General features: G+C 35.3%; 1 protein-coding gene across 1 annotated transcript in view; it reads left to right on the top strand.

Annotated features, from left to right (window-relative positions):
• Positions 1–20880, top strand: part of LOC106473820 — a 41549-nt gene that overhangs the window by 14439 nt on the left and 6230 nt on the right. Inside the window, exons 2-3 of the mRNA XM_013934495.2 lie at positions 14229–14527; positions 14825–14987. Coding sequence (XP_013789949.1) covers positions 14229–14527; positions 14825–14987 — 462 coding nt within the window. The remainder of the gene's footprint in view (positions 1–14228; positions 14528–14824; positions 14988–20880) is intronic.

Genomic DNA, 20880 nt, shown 5'->3' with positions numbered 1-20880 from the left:
TTTTAGTGTACAAGTATATCTTACTCGTGTTATACAATAATATCATTCTTGTATTATATTGTACAAGTATATCTTACTCGTGTTATACAATATCATTCTTGTATTATATTGTACAAGTACTTTTTCGGCATTGAGACTTCTTATTTAATGAATTTTCAAGTGGCTTTTCTTCGTGTTTTTGACTTCTTAGCCCTCAGAAAAACTTTAATTGGTAAAATACGGTTGTAACTTTCATAGTATTTCATTTACGCTCATCCGTGTGTGTAACGGTGTAACAATGTGTAACAAAGCGCTAGATGATTGGATAATAATATTTTCAATCCATATCGGGTATAGCATTTTAATGTGTGTTGTACGTGATATCTATATCTCAATATATCCTCATTGTTATCTGTTATTCATAGGCAAATTCGTGATACAGAAAATAAAATAAACATCGCGTTAAAAATAGATTGATCACGAAACAAAAAACGAGCATTTCTGTCATTGTTGATATCTTCATATATAATTTATATTTACTGAATTATACTCTTGAATATGTTTAAATATAAATAGTAAAAAAGCCACGTGAAGCTAAATTTAGTTAAATATAATCATGTCTCAGTAAATTTAAGTGTTACGTTATTGGTAGATAATGAAATGAAACTATCCACGTTAAGTTAGGCCTAACATTTAGTTAAATATAATCATGTCTCAGTAAATTTAAGTGTAACGTTATTGGTAGATAATGAAATGAAACTATCCACGTTAAGTTAGGCCTAACATTTAGTTAAATATAATCATGTCTCAGTAAATTTAAGTGTAACCTTATTGGTAGATTTAAATTTACTGAATTATACTCTTGAATATGTTTAAATATAAATAGTCAAAAAGCCACGTGAAGCTAAATTTAGTTAAATATAATCATGTCTCAGTAAATTTAAGTGTTACGTTATTGGTAGATAATGAAATGAAACTATCCACGTTAAGTTAGGCCTAACATTTAGCTTACAATTTGAGCTATATGCAAATTATTATGTAAAAACTACACAGTTCTAGTAGAACTTAATTAGATTTATCAAACAAAGAAAGGAACCAGAACAAATTTATATGTAAGTGTGAAAATGTAAAACCTTTAGTGACTAAAATATCACTATTACAAGAGCGTCGTCGTTTTTTGTTTTAAAGGGAGTGTTACTTCAGAGAGTTTATTTTTATTTCATGTAACATAGATATACAAAAAGTAGGTAATATTTACTATAATCCACAGAAATGGAATTTTCTAGTGTTCGAAAATTCTGTCGACTATATCGTCACTTAGTTTAGTACATTTATTGCTTGTTTTGAAATTAGCCACAAAGCTACACAATCGGCTATCTGTGCTCTCCCCACCACGCGAAACTCGGTTTTTAGTGTCGTAAGTCCACAGACATGCCGCTGTGCCATTAGGGGGGGGGGGGGAAGCTAGTTTGTTTGTTTGTTTTGAATTTCGCGCAAAGCTACACGAGGGCTATCTGCACTAGACGTCCCTAATTTAACAGCGTAAGACTAGAGGAAAGACGGCTAGTCATCACCACCCACCGCCAACTCTTGGGCTATTATTTTACCAACGAATAGTGGGATTCAACGTCACATTATAACGCCCCCACGGCTGAAAAAGCGAATATGTTTGGTGTGAAGGGGGATTCGAACCCGCAGATTGCGAGTAGAGTGCCATGTCGGGCCTGGGGGGTTAGTAGTACATTTATGATAATTCTAAACTTTTCCCCAGAATAAATTTTTAGGACTAATTTTGCTTTCATTTGGTGCACATGAAACCACTTAATAATGTCTCAAATTATATTATCATGTTGTTCGTAAAGACTTGTACTAATTATTTAGGCAGTATTTACAGTCATAAGCTATCCGTTCATTTTTTTAATATTTTTTTAGTTATTATCTATTTATTTTACTTCGTGCATTCACGAACAATGTTTTTTTTTGAAGCTCGCTCTTATTTTAATTGGTCTATATAATTATACTTGTAAGTGTTCTGGAGTAATCACATTTTACAATGCCTTATTTACACATTTCTTCCCCTTCATACCCCCAACCAATTTTCCGTAAATAGTTTGTGAAAACTGACAGTAGGTGGCAGTTTTCACAATAGAAGGCAGTCCTCTGATATAATTTTTTTTCTTTTTTGTCTGCCTTTTGCGTGCGTCATTCATCATTTTCATAAAGCGATTACAACTTAAAACCATAGTACTCTTCCGAAGAACCACACACAGAACACATGTCAAATAATAATCAAAGAGGCATGCTTGTGAACATTAAAACTCGGCTTTTCCCACACGTCCCGCTAACCTTATATAAATATAGATTTATTTGTTCGCTTCGGTGTATAAGGAAGGCATGTTTTAATCTCGTCCCAATTGTCTTTCGTGTGACTTAATCATTGCGTGCGCCCTCTGGTGACACTCTTTAAAAGTAACCATTGAAAAGTTCACGAAAGGTATTTAAATACTATATAATTATCCACGCTACTGTTGCAAGTTTCTAATAGTTCCACGAGGATGAGGTATAACATCTTCTAAAGTAGTAATTACTACCTTTCACACACACACTCACATACCTCGGGTTTTATTTTCATATGTGCCGCCTTCTCTCAGTTCGTCTGTCTGTCCGTGTCACTTAGTTTCTGGAGGCCGTTCGAGCACGACTTATGGGCCTCGATCAAGAATGGTGTGAAATTGCTTTCACTACAAAAAGGATCTCGACCACGTGGTCTTTTGCAAGCAGGAAACCTATACGCTACCTAACAAGCGTGACAACATTGTCGTCCCTTCGTAGTGATATTGTTATCTTAATTAATCAACGCGAGAGGGCGTTGGGAGTAAACGTGCATAGCTAATATTTTCTTGTAAACATCACCATAGCAACATAGGAGTACGCGACTTTCACACACGCTACACCGCGGGATTCGTGTTTTGGTGTTCCAGACAAACATATGAAACGTTCGTTAGTTTAGTTGACCGCGGGATTCGTGTTTTGGTGTTCCAGACAAACATATCAAACGTTCGTTAGTTTAGTTGCGAATTGACAAATATGATTCTGCTAGTATTTTATTAAACGAACACTTTGGAACCCATAGATATCTAAAGTGTATAAAGTTTGGAAGTGTTTTTGTGCGAACAAAAAAAAACAAGAAAATTGAAGCTTTAGTGAAGTGTATGTACTATGTCGTTTGTTATCAACGCGTTGACTACACATGTAGAACGCCCTTGAACGGAGATAATATGCATTAATCGTGAAAGATGTATAGTGGCTTAGCGGTGGGGACAATCTGGAGAAAAGGGGTATCTTTTAGAGTTTTTTTTTTTCACATGACGATTATTGATTGCCCATGATAAAATCAGTCTATTGAAATAAAGTCTGTATAATATTTGTTTGTTTTCTTATTTTTTTTTTATGATCAAGCACGGGCAGCTGCCAGGAATAACATAAAAAAATCTTATAAGTATGATATTGACTTAGTCTCTTGTGATTGGCGAATCTGAAGCAAATAAAACAGAATAAGCATTAAAAACGTGGCATTTGTTAGCGCTTCTCGTACAAACACGAACGTGTCAAACAAGGGTTATGTGATTTTTTTTTTTTAATTAGAGTTTCAACTCCAAGTTTATGAAAGGCCAATTAATTATAACCTTAAAGATCGCTCACGATCACGTTTTACTAATTGCGATGATGGCTCAGCTAAAATTCTGGTCTCGATACCCGTGGCGGACAGAGCACAGGTAGTCCATTGCGTAGCTTTAGGCTTAACAACATACAAACCAAACCAGGTTGAAAATTAAGAAAAATAATATAAATACTGTGGCACGATGAATATTTTTATAAAATAAATTTTATTCCTTATATATATATATGTGTGTGTGTGTGTGTGTGTGTGTGTAATACAAGTGAAAGCTTTAATTGCATCGAATTTAGATTCGATTATAATTAGTACTTTAAACAAATTTACTTAGGTTTCCGTTTTTAGACCACCAGAGGTCGTACCAAACTTCAGAATAGAATAACATGTTGGTTATTATGCATGAACTGTTCTTGACATTACAAAACATAAACTTTTTACCTTTCCTCCCCTCCTGTGTGTTGTTTTTTGTTTGTTTTTTCATCTCTAATCCTGTCATATAAATGTAAACAGTGGCAATTATGTTGTATAGCAACGATAATATTTGTGGTTGTTTCCAGGCAACTTAACTGTTTTAAAATAAGCCCTCTAACGGGGTAAAATAATTCAATAAAAGAAAAGTACATTATTAATCTTTTCAACCTGAACAGTGCCCTATGCGACACATAAGCTAGAGGACCAGATCAGAGACCCCTAGATTTCAAGAATTATCATCCTCAATATAAAATTGCTAACCAGAGGGAGACCTCAATATACTAGAGTAAACAGTTAGCAACACCTGTTGAAAGTCATAGTTACAGTATGGAAGGTGTCCAGCGGTATGTCGCGACTCGAATCTTGGATTTTCCGCCTTCAGTTTAAATAGATTTATGAAAGTATTTTAAAAGTATAGACATACGTCTACCTATAATTGTTATACTTTTTAAAATAAACTCTTATTCTGTTGAGATTTTTTTTTGTTAGATGTAATACGAAAGTTATGACGTAATATAAGTTATTGATCATTTGTGAAGCCTTGTCGGAAAATTTTGACTATCGGATTCATAAAGAAATCAAGATTTTGAGTTGAAAACACAGTTGATTTTCTGCCTACAGTAGACCCACTAAATCATTTAATTCAATACGTACAAGTACAAAAGTTGAGGTTACAGAAAAAAAGTTATCCATAATCGAACCATTAGGAGGGATGTCAAAGATCAGTTCTTTCTGATGAGCTAAAAGAGTCGACGGGAAAACTCAAGGCCATACAACCTCATGTAATGTCAGGTTGAGGTGATGGACGGAATCTTAGTTTTTTTTTGTAGTTCAATGTTGATGTGTATCGTGAGAGGAGGTCTGCCTTCTGGCCATCGGATGCAAGTGTGTATTGAAGCACCGAAAGAAGGTAGTCTGGATTGTTTTCAGACCCAACTGGATTGGAATCCGGTTTAATTTTTTTTTCCGAGTGTTCTCCTGCGGGTCAAAACAACCTGTAGATTTGCTGTAGAAATATACAGACCCCTAAATAGAAAAATAAATAAAAACCTATCACTACAACCTGTTCTCTAGTGGCCAGTTGCATGTTGAATTGATGAGAAATTATAAAACATCATAAAATTAAAAGAGGGAAAATCCACTTTTCTCGCGATCTATGTTTCTTTTAGTATAATTACTTGTAAGCCCGTTTTTTTGTTGTTGTTGTTGATTGTGTTAAATTTAACTGCTTGTAGTATGAACGTTGTTCCATTGTTGTATAATTTGAAGTTTTCGTCGAGAAAAATGCTTATTTTAAACTAATATATATCTGTCGAAAACGTGCGCTGATTGTTTCTCGAGATTGTATGTTCCATTTCAGAAACTCCTTCGGAAGTTGAAATTTCTGGGCATAGATTTGACCTTTTAGGTAATCATGACCTTTATGACCATTAAATTAATGGCTAGCTAAACTTATAAAAAAACAAATTAAAAAAAGACCCCACCGAAATAAAACGATAAAGTTTGCAATTTTTATGTGATCTTAATTTACTTGTTAGTCCTAGAATTACTTGCGGAGACCCAATCGCCTTTTCAAAACCATTTTTTCTAAAAGTCTAAGTTCTTTATATACGAAACTGTTTAAAGGTCCTTGACTTTGTTGATTACAGTGTCCCTAATCATATGCGAATGACGTGAACAAACAAACATGTCACCAATACTGCAATAAATCCCACTTTATTACTGCTGTGATTATCCATGTAGTTATCTCTGCCAACGAAGGTGGACGGAGGTTTCACCCCTGTGTCTGTGTGTGTGTGTGTGTGTTTGCCAGGAAGATTTCTCGAAAATGGCTGAATGGATTTGGACAAAAGTTGGTATACATTTGGATTATGACCAAACTTAGAAGTATTTAGTTTTTGGAGGGTCAGGGTCAAAAGCTAAGGTCACAACAAGGTCACGAAAAAAAATTCTCTATCTGTTAAGATGGGGACCGATTTCTAACACTAGTTTTGCTCTATAACTAAGTCAAAAATGATTGGATTTTGATGAAACTTGGTGGACTTACGTAGAATATTATTTATCATTGTCCTGCCCAAAATGATCCGTGTGCGTTGATAACGACGGACATACAGACACATTTTAGTATTTTTGGAGAGCTGAATATGATCAACGCTGCGTGGCGGAGGTATTGGCTCTACAGAGTACCCCTCTAGCTTACCTATAAAATAGTACTAGATTTCACCCAGTTTCGTGTCCGTTCTTTACACCGAATGTTGTGACAGGAATAAACATGAAATACTTAACGTGATGCAATACGTATCGTGAATTTAAGGACTATACGATGTTTGTTGACGTGTTTTCCTCATTTTGATGTAAGGTTAGGCAGCTAGTCAACACGCTAACTCTTGATTAAAGTATAGTATGGTTAACTACCTTCATAGTTAAAGCAAGATATGGTTAACTAACTTCATAGTTAAAGTAAGATATGGTTAACTAACTTCATAGTTAAAGTACGGTATGGTTAACAACCTTCATAGTTAAAGCAAGATATGGTTAACTAACTTCATAGTTAAAGTACGGTATGGTTAACTACCTTCATAGTTAAAGCAAGATATGGTTAACTAACTTCATAGTTAAAGTACGGTATGGTTAACTAACTTCATAGTTAAAGCAAGATATGGTTAACTAACTTCATAGTTAAAGTACGGTATGGTTAACTACCTTCATAATTAAAGTACGGTATGGTTAACTAACTTCATAATTAAAGTCCGTACTTTAATTATGAAGTTAGTTAACCATACCGTTATGGTTAACTAACTTCATAATTAAAGTACGGCATGGTTAACTAACTTCATAGTTAAAGTACTATCTTGATAATCGTCCCCATAACTAAAAGACAAGCTGAACAATAATACGAAGTTTATAAATATATTAAATATCGAAGCTTAATAATTAAATATACAAAATACTAGAACACACTACAAATGATAGATATATATATATAATCGCTGTTTTATCAAGCTGGGATAAGTATATATTTGTGTTAAAATAACACTGATTTCTGTGTATGCAGGTCACATCATATATATTTAACGGCGAATTGGTATCAACTTTAAAACTGATATTTTGCTCAAAATTGTCTTGATTTCGTCCGAACGTTTTTCCCCCCCGAGAGGAGTGAGTGCTCTCTCTATATATATATAAAACTAGTTGTGCTACTTTCAATATAATTGGATATATATTACTACAGTTCTGTGGAAAACCAACGATAAACGCCTTAACTAAACACTAATTTTCCAACCTAGCACGTTTTGCTGCGGGTGATACAAGAACGAAGAATTTATGATAATATAATAACAGTCTTGTTTCTGTCTCCTGTAAGTACACTGGCTGTTTCAGAGTCGGAATTTTTCTTGCTCCCCTCCCCCCGACACTAGACCAATGATTTTTATTTATTTATTATTGTTATTTCAATTTTTTTTTTTTTACTTTTCCATAAAACGGTTGTTTGATGTGGTTTCTTTCCACTTGACTATATAATAGCGCCCTCTGTGTTTACTGTTCTTCTGTAATTTTCTTCGTAATGACACAACTAGCCAACGCGCATTTTCAGTAATAGCCCACGTTTACCTTCTGCCCCTTGAACTTCCCGAAACACCCTGGTCTGTAGACGCAAACAAGCGCGAAGAAGTCACGTTTTGAGATTTTTCTGAGAGTTGTTTTAATTCTTAGAGACTTTAATAAAGCTGCAATTTTCTGATGTTCATGAAACATGCGTTCACGACATGCAAAGAAACGGGAGTCTCTCTCTCTCTCGCAACGTTAACTTTGTCCTCTTTATGCCGAATAGAATATTACTTCAGCCCAAGCACATACAGGAATGTATTTATCTGTGTGTGTGTGTGTAGTGTTGTGATCCGTTATAATAAGCAAATTCATTGGCCGCATGAAGTTTGTATATAATAACTTACAGGGGGGGAGTTGACGGAGTTTATATTTTTAGCAACGACTTTATCGTTTCACTATTTCACGATGTCCAAAGCTGGTCGTAGCCAGTGTAGTGATGATTCTTTCAAATACGCCCCAAATGTGAAAGAAAATTAAAAAAAGAGAAACCAGTTGGCTCGAGCAAATACCTGCTACTAATCTCTAAATTCTGAATTCATTTCATTTTTAGAGATAAAATTACATAAACAGATGTATCCCTCCCCATCGCTAAGTGGATCCTACCTCTTCAGATACCTTTCCTACCTTAATACCTTCTATCATCCTTACCGTTTAATCTAGCTATGTTTGTCTGTCTACTGTTATACGAAGCTTATTGAATTAGGAGATTCTGAAGTAGAGAGCACGTTTTTTTTTATGCATAGTTATTTTTGTTACTACGAAAAGAAAGACCTAAAGAGGAACTTTCCAAAGCGACTTATGTACTCAATAAGTCCTTCACGTGCTGATTGGAAGATGGACTTCCAGGACACGGTTACATCTCACGTGGAAGGCTGTAGAAAATATTGGTTCGTTATGAAACAGATTATTGCAATCATGTATTGCTAGCAACGTGTTTGTCTTATAAGCGAACAAGTGTCGATTTCAAGTTTTCAAAATATTGCCCTCCATTTAGATCTAATTTTATCTATTGTGAACTTTCTGACGCTATCATCGTGTCGAGGTTAAAATCCAACACCGAGAAAATGAAAATAGAACCATAACTACTGTGTATTTGTTAACTATGTATGGAACCCAGCGCGATCCCGTGGTGAACTGTAGGAGCTAAGATTCTGTTGTTCGCGTCCCGTTACCGCCAAATACAAAGTGCACTCCGCACTTTGGGGCCGTGAGTGCGTTATAAGAGTGATCGTACAAGTGTTGGCGATGGGAATAGTTGACTAACTGCTTTCTCTGGAGTCTACAGAATGTACGAACTCCAACAACAAACAAAACAACACTGTGTGTGTGTGTGTTAACTTTATGACTGAATAAAAACTACATGCCTATACCGAGAGCTTCGTTCTGAAGAACTTTACAGAGTTCTAATGTGTTCCGTTTTTTGAACTCGGTTCCTACTAAGCTCTTATAAAGTACTGATTGGTCTCTATCATTTAAACAACTAAGCGGTATGGTGATAGAAGTTAGTCCAAGACTGACAGGCAATTTCACGAACATTATAAAATGTGTTTTAGTTTATCTTTTTTATTTCATGGACTATATTATTTTTTTAACAAACACTTGGTTTGGTTGTTATTAAGCACAAAGCTACACTGTGGGCTAGCCGGTATCGAAACCCGAATTATAATTCAACAAACATACTGGCTCTGAGAAAGGTTTGTTTGTTTGTTTGTTATGGATTTCGCGCAAAGCCACGCGAGGGCTATCTGCGCTAGCCGTCCCTAATTTAGCAATGTAAGAACTATAGGGAAGGCAGCTAGTCATCACCGACCACCACCAACTCTTGGGCTACTATTTTGCCAACGAATAGTGGGATTGGCCGTCACGTTATAACGCCCCCACGGCTGAAAGGGCGAGCATGTTTGGTGGGACGGGGATTCGAACCCGCAGATTGCCAGTCGAGCGCCCTAATCTATATAGCACTTAAGCCCATAGTAAAAACGTGGGCACACAGAAATTTCCTTATAAATTAGCATTTTTTTTGTTTGTTTGTTTATCATTTCGGGCACAACCGTAATATTTATTTCGTTGCTGCTCCCCCCCCCCCTCCAGTGGCAAAGCGATATATCTGCGGATTTAGAACATTAGAAACCGTGTTTCGATACCCGTGAGGGCAGAGCACAGATAGCCCATTGTGTAGCTTTGTGCTTAATGTCAAACAAAACTTTCGTTGCTAGAAAGAAAAAAAATTTAAAGAAATAAATATCCCTAGACCTACAAATCTGTGTCCCCTGGTGGGACAGCGGTTCGATTCCCCTCGGTGGACATAGCAGATAACCTGATGTAGCTTTTATATTAAAAACAACAACAACAAAAAAACACACGCAGACAAATCGATATTACTTGCTAGAAAGTAAGCACGTGCATAATAATAATAAGTAATAACACAGACTCCTTCTGCGGTATTAAACTTATATCAAAGTGGTTGACCGTGTGCGAAACTCTGTTTAATAGTAGAATCATTTAAAAAAGTTAAATTCTTTTAAAAATGTTGTAACAACTCACTTAAAATATTTGTTCAAAATTACTCTTTAACCAGTTAGATATTTATAGCTAAGTCTGGCCAATAAACTGCTTGCTTATATCACGCAACGTCATAGTAACAGACCGACGCTCACGTTTTACCTTGGGCTAACTTTAAAGCTCGGCCTTCTGAACGAAATCTAGAGGATAAAGTTTTCTTCGGATCTGATTGTCACGTAAGCTCCGAATTTATCGTTTTCATCCATCGCTTGACAGTTTCAAAGGAAGCGGTTGAAAGAGTCCTTACTGAATGAGCCGAACAACTTTGGTTCACGGGTATATAAAAAAAAATGCTTGTGTTTTAGTGTCTTTTCTGCTCTCTAGTGCCTTCTCTATCTAATGAACTGTATATAACTGATTATTTGGAGGTATGAGTAAGCGTTCCGAGTACATAGCTTTTTAAACATCACAAATCGAAGTTATATCTATTCACGGTATTTTTTTTTCTCTCATTCTTGAAACATCTTTAAATTCTCAATTTGTTTGCTCTTCATTGCAGTGCCTCTAGTGGCCAGTTGTGTTTCAACATCATAGTACGGCCGCTTATGAAAAATGTGATCGGCGTTGAGTCGAGTGAGCTATCATAATATATTTGTTTGTTTTGAATTTCGCGCAAAGCTACACGAGAGCTATCTGCGCTAGCCGCCCCTAATTTAGCAGTGTATGACTAGACCCAGCGCCAACTATTGGGCTACTCTTTAACCAACGAATAGTGCGCTTGACCGTCACATTATAACGCCCCCACGGCTGAAAAGGCGAGCATGTCCGAACCCGCGATCCTCAGATTGCGAGTCGAGCGCCCTAACCACCTGGCCATGCCGGGCCCATCATAATATATAGTTAGGAAGACGTACCATGCAACTAGGTTTTTGCTGCATGTGTTTACTTGAAGTTTAGACAACTATTTTCTTAAGCTTAGGTTAACCACGAGAGGGCGCTAAACTAACCGGATAATGAATGGTTAAATGATGTTACACCACGTTAAAATGTTTAAATCGGTTGTTATTAAGCAACAGTATCGTTTCATGATCTGGTTGAGGCTATATCTTTCACTAATATCACATATGACCAGTTCTTTTCTGGTTGTTGTTGTTGTTTTTTACCCTAATTTAACGTAAAGTTAATTCAGTTTAATTAATCTAAAACGTTATTCGGTGATAATTTATAAATTTAATTTTTGCAATTACGCTTCAGTCTATAATCTGCTGACATTACAAACCTGTACTTAATGTTTAGCTTCATAAACCCAGGTAACCAGTGTGTTTTAAGTTAGTATAGTTTTAACTTAGTTTAATCCTTTTCTTCTTGGTGGTAGGATCTTACTTAATGGATTGCAGAATCCTTTGGAATTAACAAATAAAATATTCTAAGGGCCAGGATTGTTTTGAGAGGTTTACTTAAGTCTTCCTCCACTGGGATGTTCATCTCAGAGAGAGAGAGTACAAACACCCAAGATTTACCAAGTAAATTATTCTAAGGGCCAGGATTATTTTGAGAGGTTTACTTAAGTCTTCCTCCACTGGAATGTTCATATCAGAGAGAGAGAGTACAAACACCCAAGATTTACCAAGTAAAATATTCTAAAAATTCATCTGGTTTTGGAAAGCTTAATTTGGGTTTTCAAAAACGTTTTCCTGTCAGAAGAAGTGTAGAAAGATTATAAAAGTAAGATAAATGAGGTAGAAAATAACTTAGAATAATGCATTTGGAAAATGAATTGGTAAATGCAAGGATTCAATCAGTCTTTTTTTTTTTGGCATCCGCCCAAGATTTCCAACTTAAAACACCATTTACTATAAAATATAAAACATGAGAACAGATTTGGTTTACACCTGATACTATTGGAGCTGTGATTGTTGGACCTTCCTGGACTATTCCAGCCACATTACCACCAGATATAATTCCAAAACAACATTATCCAACCGAGAAACCAAGGACTAGGCCTCATCTAAAAAAGGGTAAAATCACAAAGATTTAATAAATAAATCTTCTAAGGATCTGGTTGGTTTTCGGACTTATTTCAATTTTTTATCTGTTGATGTAGCACCATGGGGATTTACAAAATAAAATCTGTTATGAATCGACATGGCTTTGAGAGGTTGAATTTGGACCCTTTCTCAACTATGGTATATTTAAAGGAAAGTAGCACCATGGGGATTTACAAAATAAAATCTGTTATGAATCGACATGGCTTTGAGAGGTTGAATTTGGACTTATTAAAAAAAACTTTTTTTGTAGAACATAATCAAAGAATCTAAATCTGATGAAAACCCAAATGGTTATGTGAACATAATATTAAATATAACAAAAATAAAACGTTAGGGTTAAGCTGCTTGTGCATAACTCAGGTAGTTAAACAACGTGCTCTTTGATATTTGAGTATTCTTGGAACTGTAATACAAACAGATAAGATAGACGTAGAGTTATATGTAAATTTCATGTTCACCTATGTTTTTGTTTGTTCTCTAAGAAGCAACAAAAGAGAATTATAAAATTATAAATTATATTCAATACTGTATTCTTAGAATAGCATAGTCAAAATTTACTCTCCCCCCTTCCTTTTTCAACGAAACATTCGCCTGACCCTATAATCCAGAGGGCGTTTTACAAATTTCAAATACCACAAACTGTGAGTTAAAGAATCTTTGGAATTTGTCTTTTAAAAACTGGCATAAAAAAACAACAACCTGAAAATAATGCATCTGTCCTGCCATCTGTATTTAAGTAGCTGAGGCACTAAAGCTATTTCCTGAAATTTACAAACCTACCTTCTGGTGTTAGTTTTCGGAGTTTCGTGGCGAGATTTAAATACGTGTAACTTTAAGTAACATAATTATACAGATGTTCCGTTACACAAGCAACAAGGCCCAAACGAACAAACAAAAATAAAACACCAAAAATATAATATGTAACCACGATTTATTCACGTTTTCTTCATTGCACTAAGCTGTATTTAAAGTAATACATTCCTTATGTCACGTTTGGCCACAGATGTTAAACTGGAACTTAAAAGGGGTGGGGTTAACAAAAGGGATGAAAACCAATAGAAAACCAACAATAAGTCCACCAGAAAGATCTAAAACCAATTAAAAACAAGAGGGTATCCTCAGTAGCCGCGGCTGTAATCAGATCTCAACTTGGTCAAGACATAGAGCTATGAGCTCAAAATTTGTATTCGAAAAAAAAAAAATTCAGAGCCGTTCTATCAGCTATCATGCCGCGGCTAAAAACGCGAAGCCAAGAATAGTATAAAATATTAGATTATAACACAGACTCAAATACATAAAATTTTAGTGACAGGTATCTGAAGTAGTTACAGAAATTGATAGAATATTTTTTATACTTTTGAAAATTGATTTATACGATAGCAAACAGAAAATTAACATTATTTGGATCGGAAGGACACGGAGTTAGAACTATTTACTAGTGTAAAGAGACAGACGGATGGGTGGGGGGTGTCAGTTTTGATGGAAGCTGGCAGTATTTGTAAGCCTACAACCCTGCAGTTTGGTAGCTTTATACTCCAATTTCTACCCCTTCTCGATGACTAAGAACTCAAGTTTACAACTGAAAGGAGTTTCTCAACATATTTATTATATTGTAATGAGCACAGTAAAGAATTTAAAGTGTCACAAAAACTTGGCAGATGTTGACCATCTGGGCATAGTACGGTAAGAACATGAATCATCGAGTTTCATTTGTGGTGACTCTCAGAAAACTGCCTCTGTGTGTGTGTGTGTGTGTGGTCTTCAACGTCTATATAGATTACTATAGGTTGATTATTAATACATCAGTTGTTTAACTTATGCACCTTTTCTGAAGTTGATTATTTGTTTCTTTATATACGTGAAAAGAAAAGGTCGTATTTTTGGTCGGGAAATATTTCCTACGTGTATATATATATATTCATTCTTATTATCCTGTATTTTAGGTAAAATTTTAGAGCACATGCCTCTTTCGTCCTTATCGTTCCCCTACCTATCAATGATGCACCATGCACCAAGCTCTGCCGTCTTGAGTCAGCATTTACCAATGGTCTCAGAGGCGCCATCTAGTGTTGATCACTCGTTTCGTACGACACCCACGTCTGCACCGACACCTAGCGTTAATCATCTCTCTTACATGCCACACCCACACGACGAAGGTCTTCTGGAGTCTCTGCGGTCAAAAGTAGCCGACAGCATGTCGAAAATGGCGTCTGTAGCCCCACACAACATGATGAACAATAAGGTAAGATGGAGTATATATATTATTTTCCCACTTTTTGCTTTTAAAAATAAAGAAATATTTCATTATTACTCTCTCCATTATTGTTTATATTTATGAAATACAAAGAATATAATACTATAACTTTCTCAACAATAGAAAAATCTATTTTTTGTGTGTGTTTGAAGTTAAGCGCAAAGCTACACAATGGGCTACCTGTGCTCTGCCCACCACGGGTATCGAAACCGAATTTTTAGCTTTGTAAGCCCTCAGACTTACCGCTAGGGCACCGATTAATTTAATTTTTTTATCTCATTTTAGGATATGGCAACTATTCTAACTCTTGCTGCGCTGGGAACGAAAGTTGCAACTGGACAAGCGCCTCCAGAGGGCGTCTTTCCTGCTCAATCTCCAAGTCCCATTGTGTCGCCCGTGACTACAGCGCCCTGTTCTACGCTGGTGGTTCCAGCCAGCACAGACTCAAGTAAGTGGAATGAAATACCCTCTTGAAAGACTTAAAAGTCACATCTGACCATAATCTATTTCCAGTACTCCAAGGTTTAAAATTTACAGTCAACTTTGATCCATGTGCTAAATATAAGACATGTTAATGAAAGTTTGTTTGTAAATAAGCACAAAGCTACACAATGTGCTGTTATTGAAAGTGCCCACCGTTTGGTTCGTATATTAGAAGTGGTTTAACCCATTGCGTGTGCGATTAAAACCGTTCTTTATCTTAGGAGTTTGTTAAAGTATCTCAAACGTTAACGTTATAAGCTTTGCCAATTCGTATCATGTAATATTTCTTTTTTTTCTTGATGAAATAAAAGGAAAAATAAAGTGATTTCTACCATCTGGCAGATGTTGACAATCTGATCAATACATTCACGGTCTTTAATCTTGTTTTGCTCGAGGCTCTTGTTTGTTATGTGTGTGTGTGTGTGTTTTTTTCTTCTCTTGCTCACTGATTTGTCGCTGTCTTTTCGTGTTTTTAAACCTATTGTTATCAGTAAATGGATCTTCTTCATTTGTATTTGTTGTGTTTTACTACTTAAAGAACGAAGACTTGATGGTTTGAGTCGCTTGTTGAAATAGTCTTAAGTATAAAAAAAATACCAATGCATAGAAAGCTTTAATGACTAAGATTAAGAACAAAGTAAAAAAAACCATCCAGTAAAACGTCGTTAGTCCTAGGTAATAAATTTTATAACATTTGTATAATATTTTATTTAAAAGCATCTCGTCCCGATAAAGCTGTTATCGAGTTATAGATGGCGCTCTTGTAAAAATAATCAGATTACTTTCTTTCGAGAGTTTTTAAGTTTGTTATGCCCCAAAAATGGCCATTATAGAATTTCCTCAAGTCTTTTATCTTTCTTTAAATTAGTTTCAGTTTTTAACTCAAACCACTGATAAAAATCTCCAGAAAAAAAAAAATCGTAAGTAAGTAAGAGCCTCAAGGGTAGCTGCCAGTCCTAAGAAAAAAAATAGGAAGAGAGAAATGAATAACACAAGCCTTGCTATTTGGTCAAAGGAAAATTTGATGCTACTTTTAAAAATATTTTATTATAACCTTGTTTTTGACTACATCATCGGGTTTTTCTTCGTTTTGTTTAATCCCCTAAACAAGTCCTCTTGTGGTCGACTTCAAGGTTACGGTTGACGTGCTCTCTCACTCGCTTATTTTTTTAACTAGTTACCCATCCCATAATTTTTTTGTGTTCCTTTAATGTTTGATATGAATGTGTATATATAATACTGTGAACTGCGATAGAATATCTAAGCGTTGAAATAGTTGTACTGAATTTATTATATATTTTTTATAAAGTGTTATAGGCATTTCTTAACCAAAAAAATCATACAGCAATAAAAAATCTTTTTAAGGATTATAAAAAAAACTTTTACCAAACGACCACTTCCAAATCTTTATATTCAATTACTTTGTTGTTCTTTAGAAAAGTCCCCCAGTGGCACAGCGGTATGTCTGCGGACTTACAACGCTAGAAACCGGGTTTCGATACCCGTGGTGTGCAGAGCACAGATAGTCCATTGTGAAGCTTTGTGCTTAATTCTAAACAAAAAAAAAAAAAAAAGCTTTCGAAACTTGAAAGAGGGATCATTTTAAGGCATTTCTGTCATTTTACTGGCCGGTTTTTTTTTTCTCTTTTTCTGGATACAACTTTCCTGGAAGAAATTATGGGGAGATTCCTACAAACAAGGTAAATGTACTCTGCCCCCCCCCCCGCTGGGACAGCGATAAGTCTATGGATTTACAACACAAAAATCAGGGGTTCGATTCCCCGAGATGGCTTTGCTATAAAACACACACACACACTTTTGTACTCATGCGGGTTGTACTTTATCTCTACGTTAGACAAATAAATATTTTTTAAACAAAACAGTTTAACCAAAAAACATAAACATGCATGAGTTACTTATACAAGGCGGATTGTTTATTTACTAGATTATAAACTTTATTTTAAACTAAAGGTAAATATGTAGCCAACTCCTCACTAATGAGTCAAATGATAGATTTAGTTTCATATTTATTTTTAATATCTCAAACAACTTGCCTCGGGAATAATTTAGGAAAATGAAATATTAGCATCAGTGTTTCGTATTCTTTAAATTCTATATGAATATAGGTTCATCGCGGTGAGTTAAAAACGACTAAAAACAGTAAGCGTGTAATTTCTTTTATAAACTATTCACAAACGAGACTGTACTATTGCCATCATCCGTCTTGTCATCACGTTTCTTGGATACGAGAGTTAATTGTTATTTTCGTATTTGTTCTTCTAGTATACATTCGTGTATTACTTTCCAGAGTTTTCTCGTCACGATTAGTAAGCTTTATTGTCCTGTTTTATTTCTCATAAATATTCTGTTGTTGTTGTTTTTTTAACTTGTTTATTAACTTTAGCTGTGTTGTGTTGTTTTATTTTTATTAGGTTTTCTACTAAGTTTTATTCTGTTATTAGTTTCTAATTTATAATATTATCAGCAATAAGGTTCGTTGGCTACAGTATATAAAATTGAATTAATGTCCTGTAGGGGGCAAATCGTGCAGCAAGCTTAAAAAAAAACAATAACTTTAGCTTATTTTAAAAAATACTGAAAAATGTTCATTATGTATAATTTGTTGAACATCTAGGTTAAAGAAAAAAACACGTTTATTGTTCAGTAATCCACTTTAAACGGACTTAGGTGTTCAGTGGTCCATGCGTCTATCCAGTTTCTTAATAATGATGATAATATTTATAATATTATTACGTCTTATTATGTCTGCCAAAAAGAGATGCGTTAGACAACAATACCCAAATTTACCCTCCTTGTCGGTGATTTGAATATATATATATTTTTATTCGGGATGGAATATATACTTCCATTTGGCATTCTATTCCTTTCTTTCTTTTATTTTCATCTTCCAATGAATCATATACAATCCAATTTCGTTTTCTTCGAGACAACTTCTCATTAAGGAAAAAAATACTGATTACTGTGGGCGGGACGAGCCACAAGAGTAAATCGTATCCTACAGTTAAAAGTCCTGACAGACATAGATAACAAATCGAGTTTCTTAGCAAATGAAAACTCGTTTTGTGAGGAGATAAAAAATTGTCATTTTACCTGCCCCTACAAAAATCAATCCTTACCACTGGCCGCTCTGTAATTCATCATTTATTTTTTCTTTTTCTCCTAATACTACTGTCAATGATAAATGTTTACTTGCTTTTTTTAGGCATCTCTTTTGCTCCCACCCCATCATTTCATTGGATAACCCCGTCCTTGTTCCTTCACTTGTTCAATTGATCTGTTCCCCCCCCCTCCCCCAGAAGATAACATTTAATTGTGTGGGGAAACATAAAAGAAAATTGGGGACCAACGTAGCGTGTAATTGTGGCTTTAACTTTGCTAAAAGGCAAGTTGCAGATACAAAGCTATACTCTGGTGTCGGAATTATTTTTCTTAATTATCTTCTTGAAACATCAACGTTCCCGTTTTGTTGTTCTTGTGTTTTTTTTATTCGAAAATAAATCTATTTATAATACTGGCTTTCCAGGTTTCGTTCCAGTTTCGTAAGCAAATCTTAAAAATAATGACCTCTAAGTTTTAATCTTGATATAAAAACAAACAGAATAAAAAAAATTCTTATGTGTTTCTCGGTGTTTCGTAATTAAGAAAGCAGCAACAAGATAGTATTATGTGTTTGTTAGTCCTCACAATTAACGAGAGAACATGTCGACTTTGCAACGAAGCAATATACAACAGCTTCTTTTTTGTTTGTTTTTTGAACTCGTTAGGACCAAATTGGAATTATTGGTGAATGAAATATTAAATTTTATGAAGTATACTTGCAAAATAAATCAACGTTTATCTTCATCCAATTAAATTTCATTGTTTTTGAAAAACACTTTATGTTGTGTCGAATTCAGACATTTTGATAAATGTTCCCTTCTTGATAAACTAGCTTCTATCAAACTGGCCAATATTTAACAGTTATAGTCTCCACTGTGTCCCAGGCAACATTAGGAGACGTAGGCAAAAACAACAAGTAATATATATATATATATATATATATGATCTCAAACGTAAAAGCTTAAACATGGTACAGTACTTTGGGAAAACTTTACAATCGACTACAAGATTTCTTGATTGGTTTATTATCTTCTCTTGATTGTTTACACTAGAAGTTATAAACATAGTTCTGCAATTTTCCGTTATTTATGGTTAAAACTTTGAGCCTTTTGATTATTAGAAGATCAAGTACAACGTTTTAATTTGCCTTAAGAAGATCGTGTCACAGCAGTTAATGTACATAGAATCAACCAGGGGGAACTTTAGTTATCTCTGTCACAGCAGTTAATGTACATAGATTCAATCAGGGGGGGGGGGGAACTTTAGTTATCTGTGAAGATTTTCTTTGTTTTTGTGTTGAATTTCGAGGAAAGCGACTTGAGCTAGCCGTGATGGACTAAAGGGAAGGCAGCTAATCAACACCACCCACCGCCAACTCTTGGGCTACTCTGTTTTTGTGTTGAATTTCGAGGAATGCGACTTGAGCTAGCCGTCCCGAATTTTGAAGTGATGGACTAAAGGGAAGGCAGCTAATCAACAACACCCACCGCCAACTCTTGGGCTACTCTGTTTTTGTGTTGAATATCGAGGAAAGCGACTTGAGCTAGCCGTCCCGAATTTTGAAGTGATGGACTAAAGGGAAGGCAGCTAATCAACACCACCCACCGCCAACTCTTGGGCTACTCTAATCGAATAGTGGGATTGAACGTCACGTTATAACTCCCTCATAGCTGAAAGGGCGAACGTGTTCGGTGATGGGTTTCGAACCCGCAAGTTGCGAGTAGAGCGCCCCTAATCACCAAGCCATGCCAGGTCGTCTGTAGAGGCAGTAAGAATGTTTTGTTTGTTGTTAAGCGCCCGAGGACTATTAAAAATAAATCGAAACACTTTAAAGGTATCGAATGTTGATAACCTGTCCGAATTTTGTTCGCAGTAAAACATATAACCATAAGGAATAATAATGAACAGTATCAGTTGAGAACTTGTTAAATGTGGGGAGTAGAGGGGGGAAGAGGAGGAGGAGCATAGTAACGTGTTTTGCAGGTTTTCTGGAGCGTTTGATTAAACATCGAAAAACAACAATAATTAACTGACAGTGGATGGCAAATTGATCTGTTTCATGGGTTTCCACATTATCTACTACATTAAAGATGACTGTAGACTTCGCACGTCACTGGGCAGGAAAAGGAAAGTCGGGTGCGAGAAATGCCGCTTCAGTTTACTGCACATAAAAGAGCATACTGTAATTTATTCTATTGGCATTAAAACAACAATGTGGATTTCTTTTTACATCACCTTAATCGCCTATGGAAGAACATTGTTGTTACGCTTGAATAAATGGCGCCATCTGGAAGCTGTTCAGTGACATTTATATATATATATATATACTGTTGACATCAGCTGAGATTAACTGGCCTTGATTATTTGCCTGCACAATGGGCTGTCTGTGCTGTGTCTACAGCGGGTAGCAAAACCCTATTTTTTTACGTTATAAGCCCCCAGACTTGCCACTGAGGAGCTGACTAGAAATCTGAAGAACTAATTCATATATTTTTTCTGTAGTAAGATAACTTGGGATCAAACATTCACATCTTGTGTATAGTTTTACTGTAGTTAGATAACTTAGGATCAAACATTCACATCTCGTGTATAGTTTTACTGTAGTAAGCTAACTTGGGATCAAACATTCACATCTCGTGTATAGTTTTACTGTAGTTAGATAACTTAGGATCAAACATTCACATCTCGTGTATAGTTTTACTGTAGTTAGATAACTTAGGATCAAACATTCACATCTT

Source organism: Limulus polyphemus, unplaced genomic scaffold (genome assembly GCF_000517525.1).
Source record: "Limulus polyphemus unplaced genomic scaffold, Limulus_polyphemus-2.1.2 Scaffold6530, whole genome shotgun sequence".
NCBI lineage: Eukaryota > Metazoa > Arthropoda > Merostomata > Xiphosura > Limulidae > Limulus > Limulus polyphemus.
This window is presented reverse-complemented; position numbering and strand designations above follow the sequence as displayed.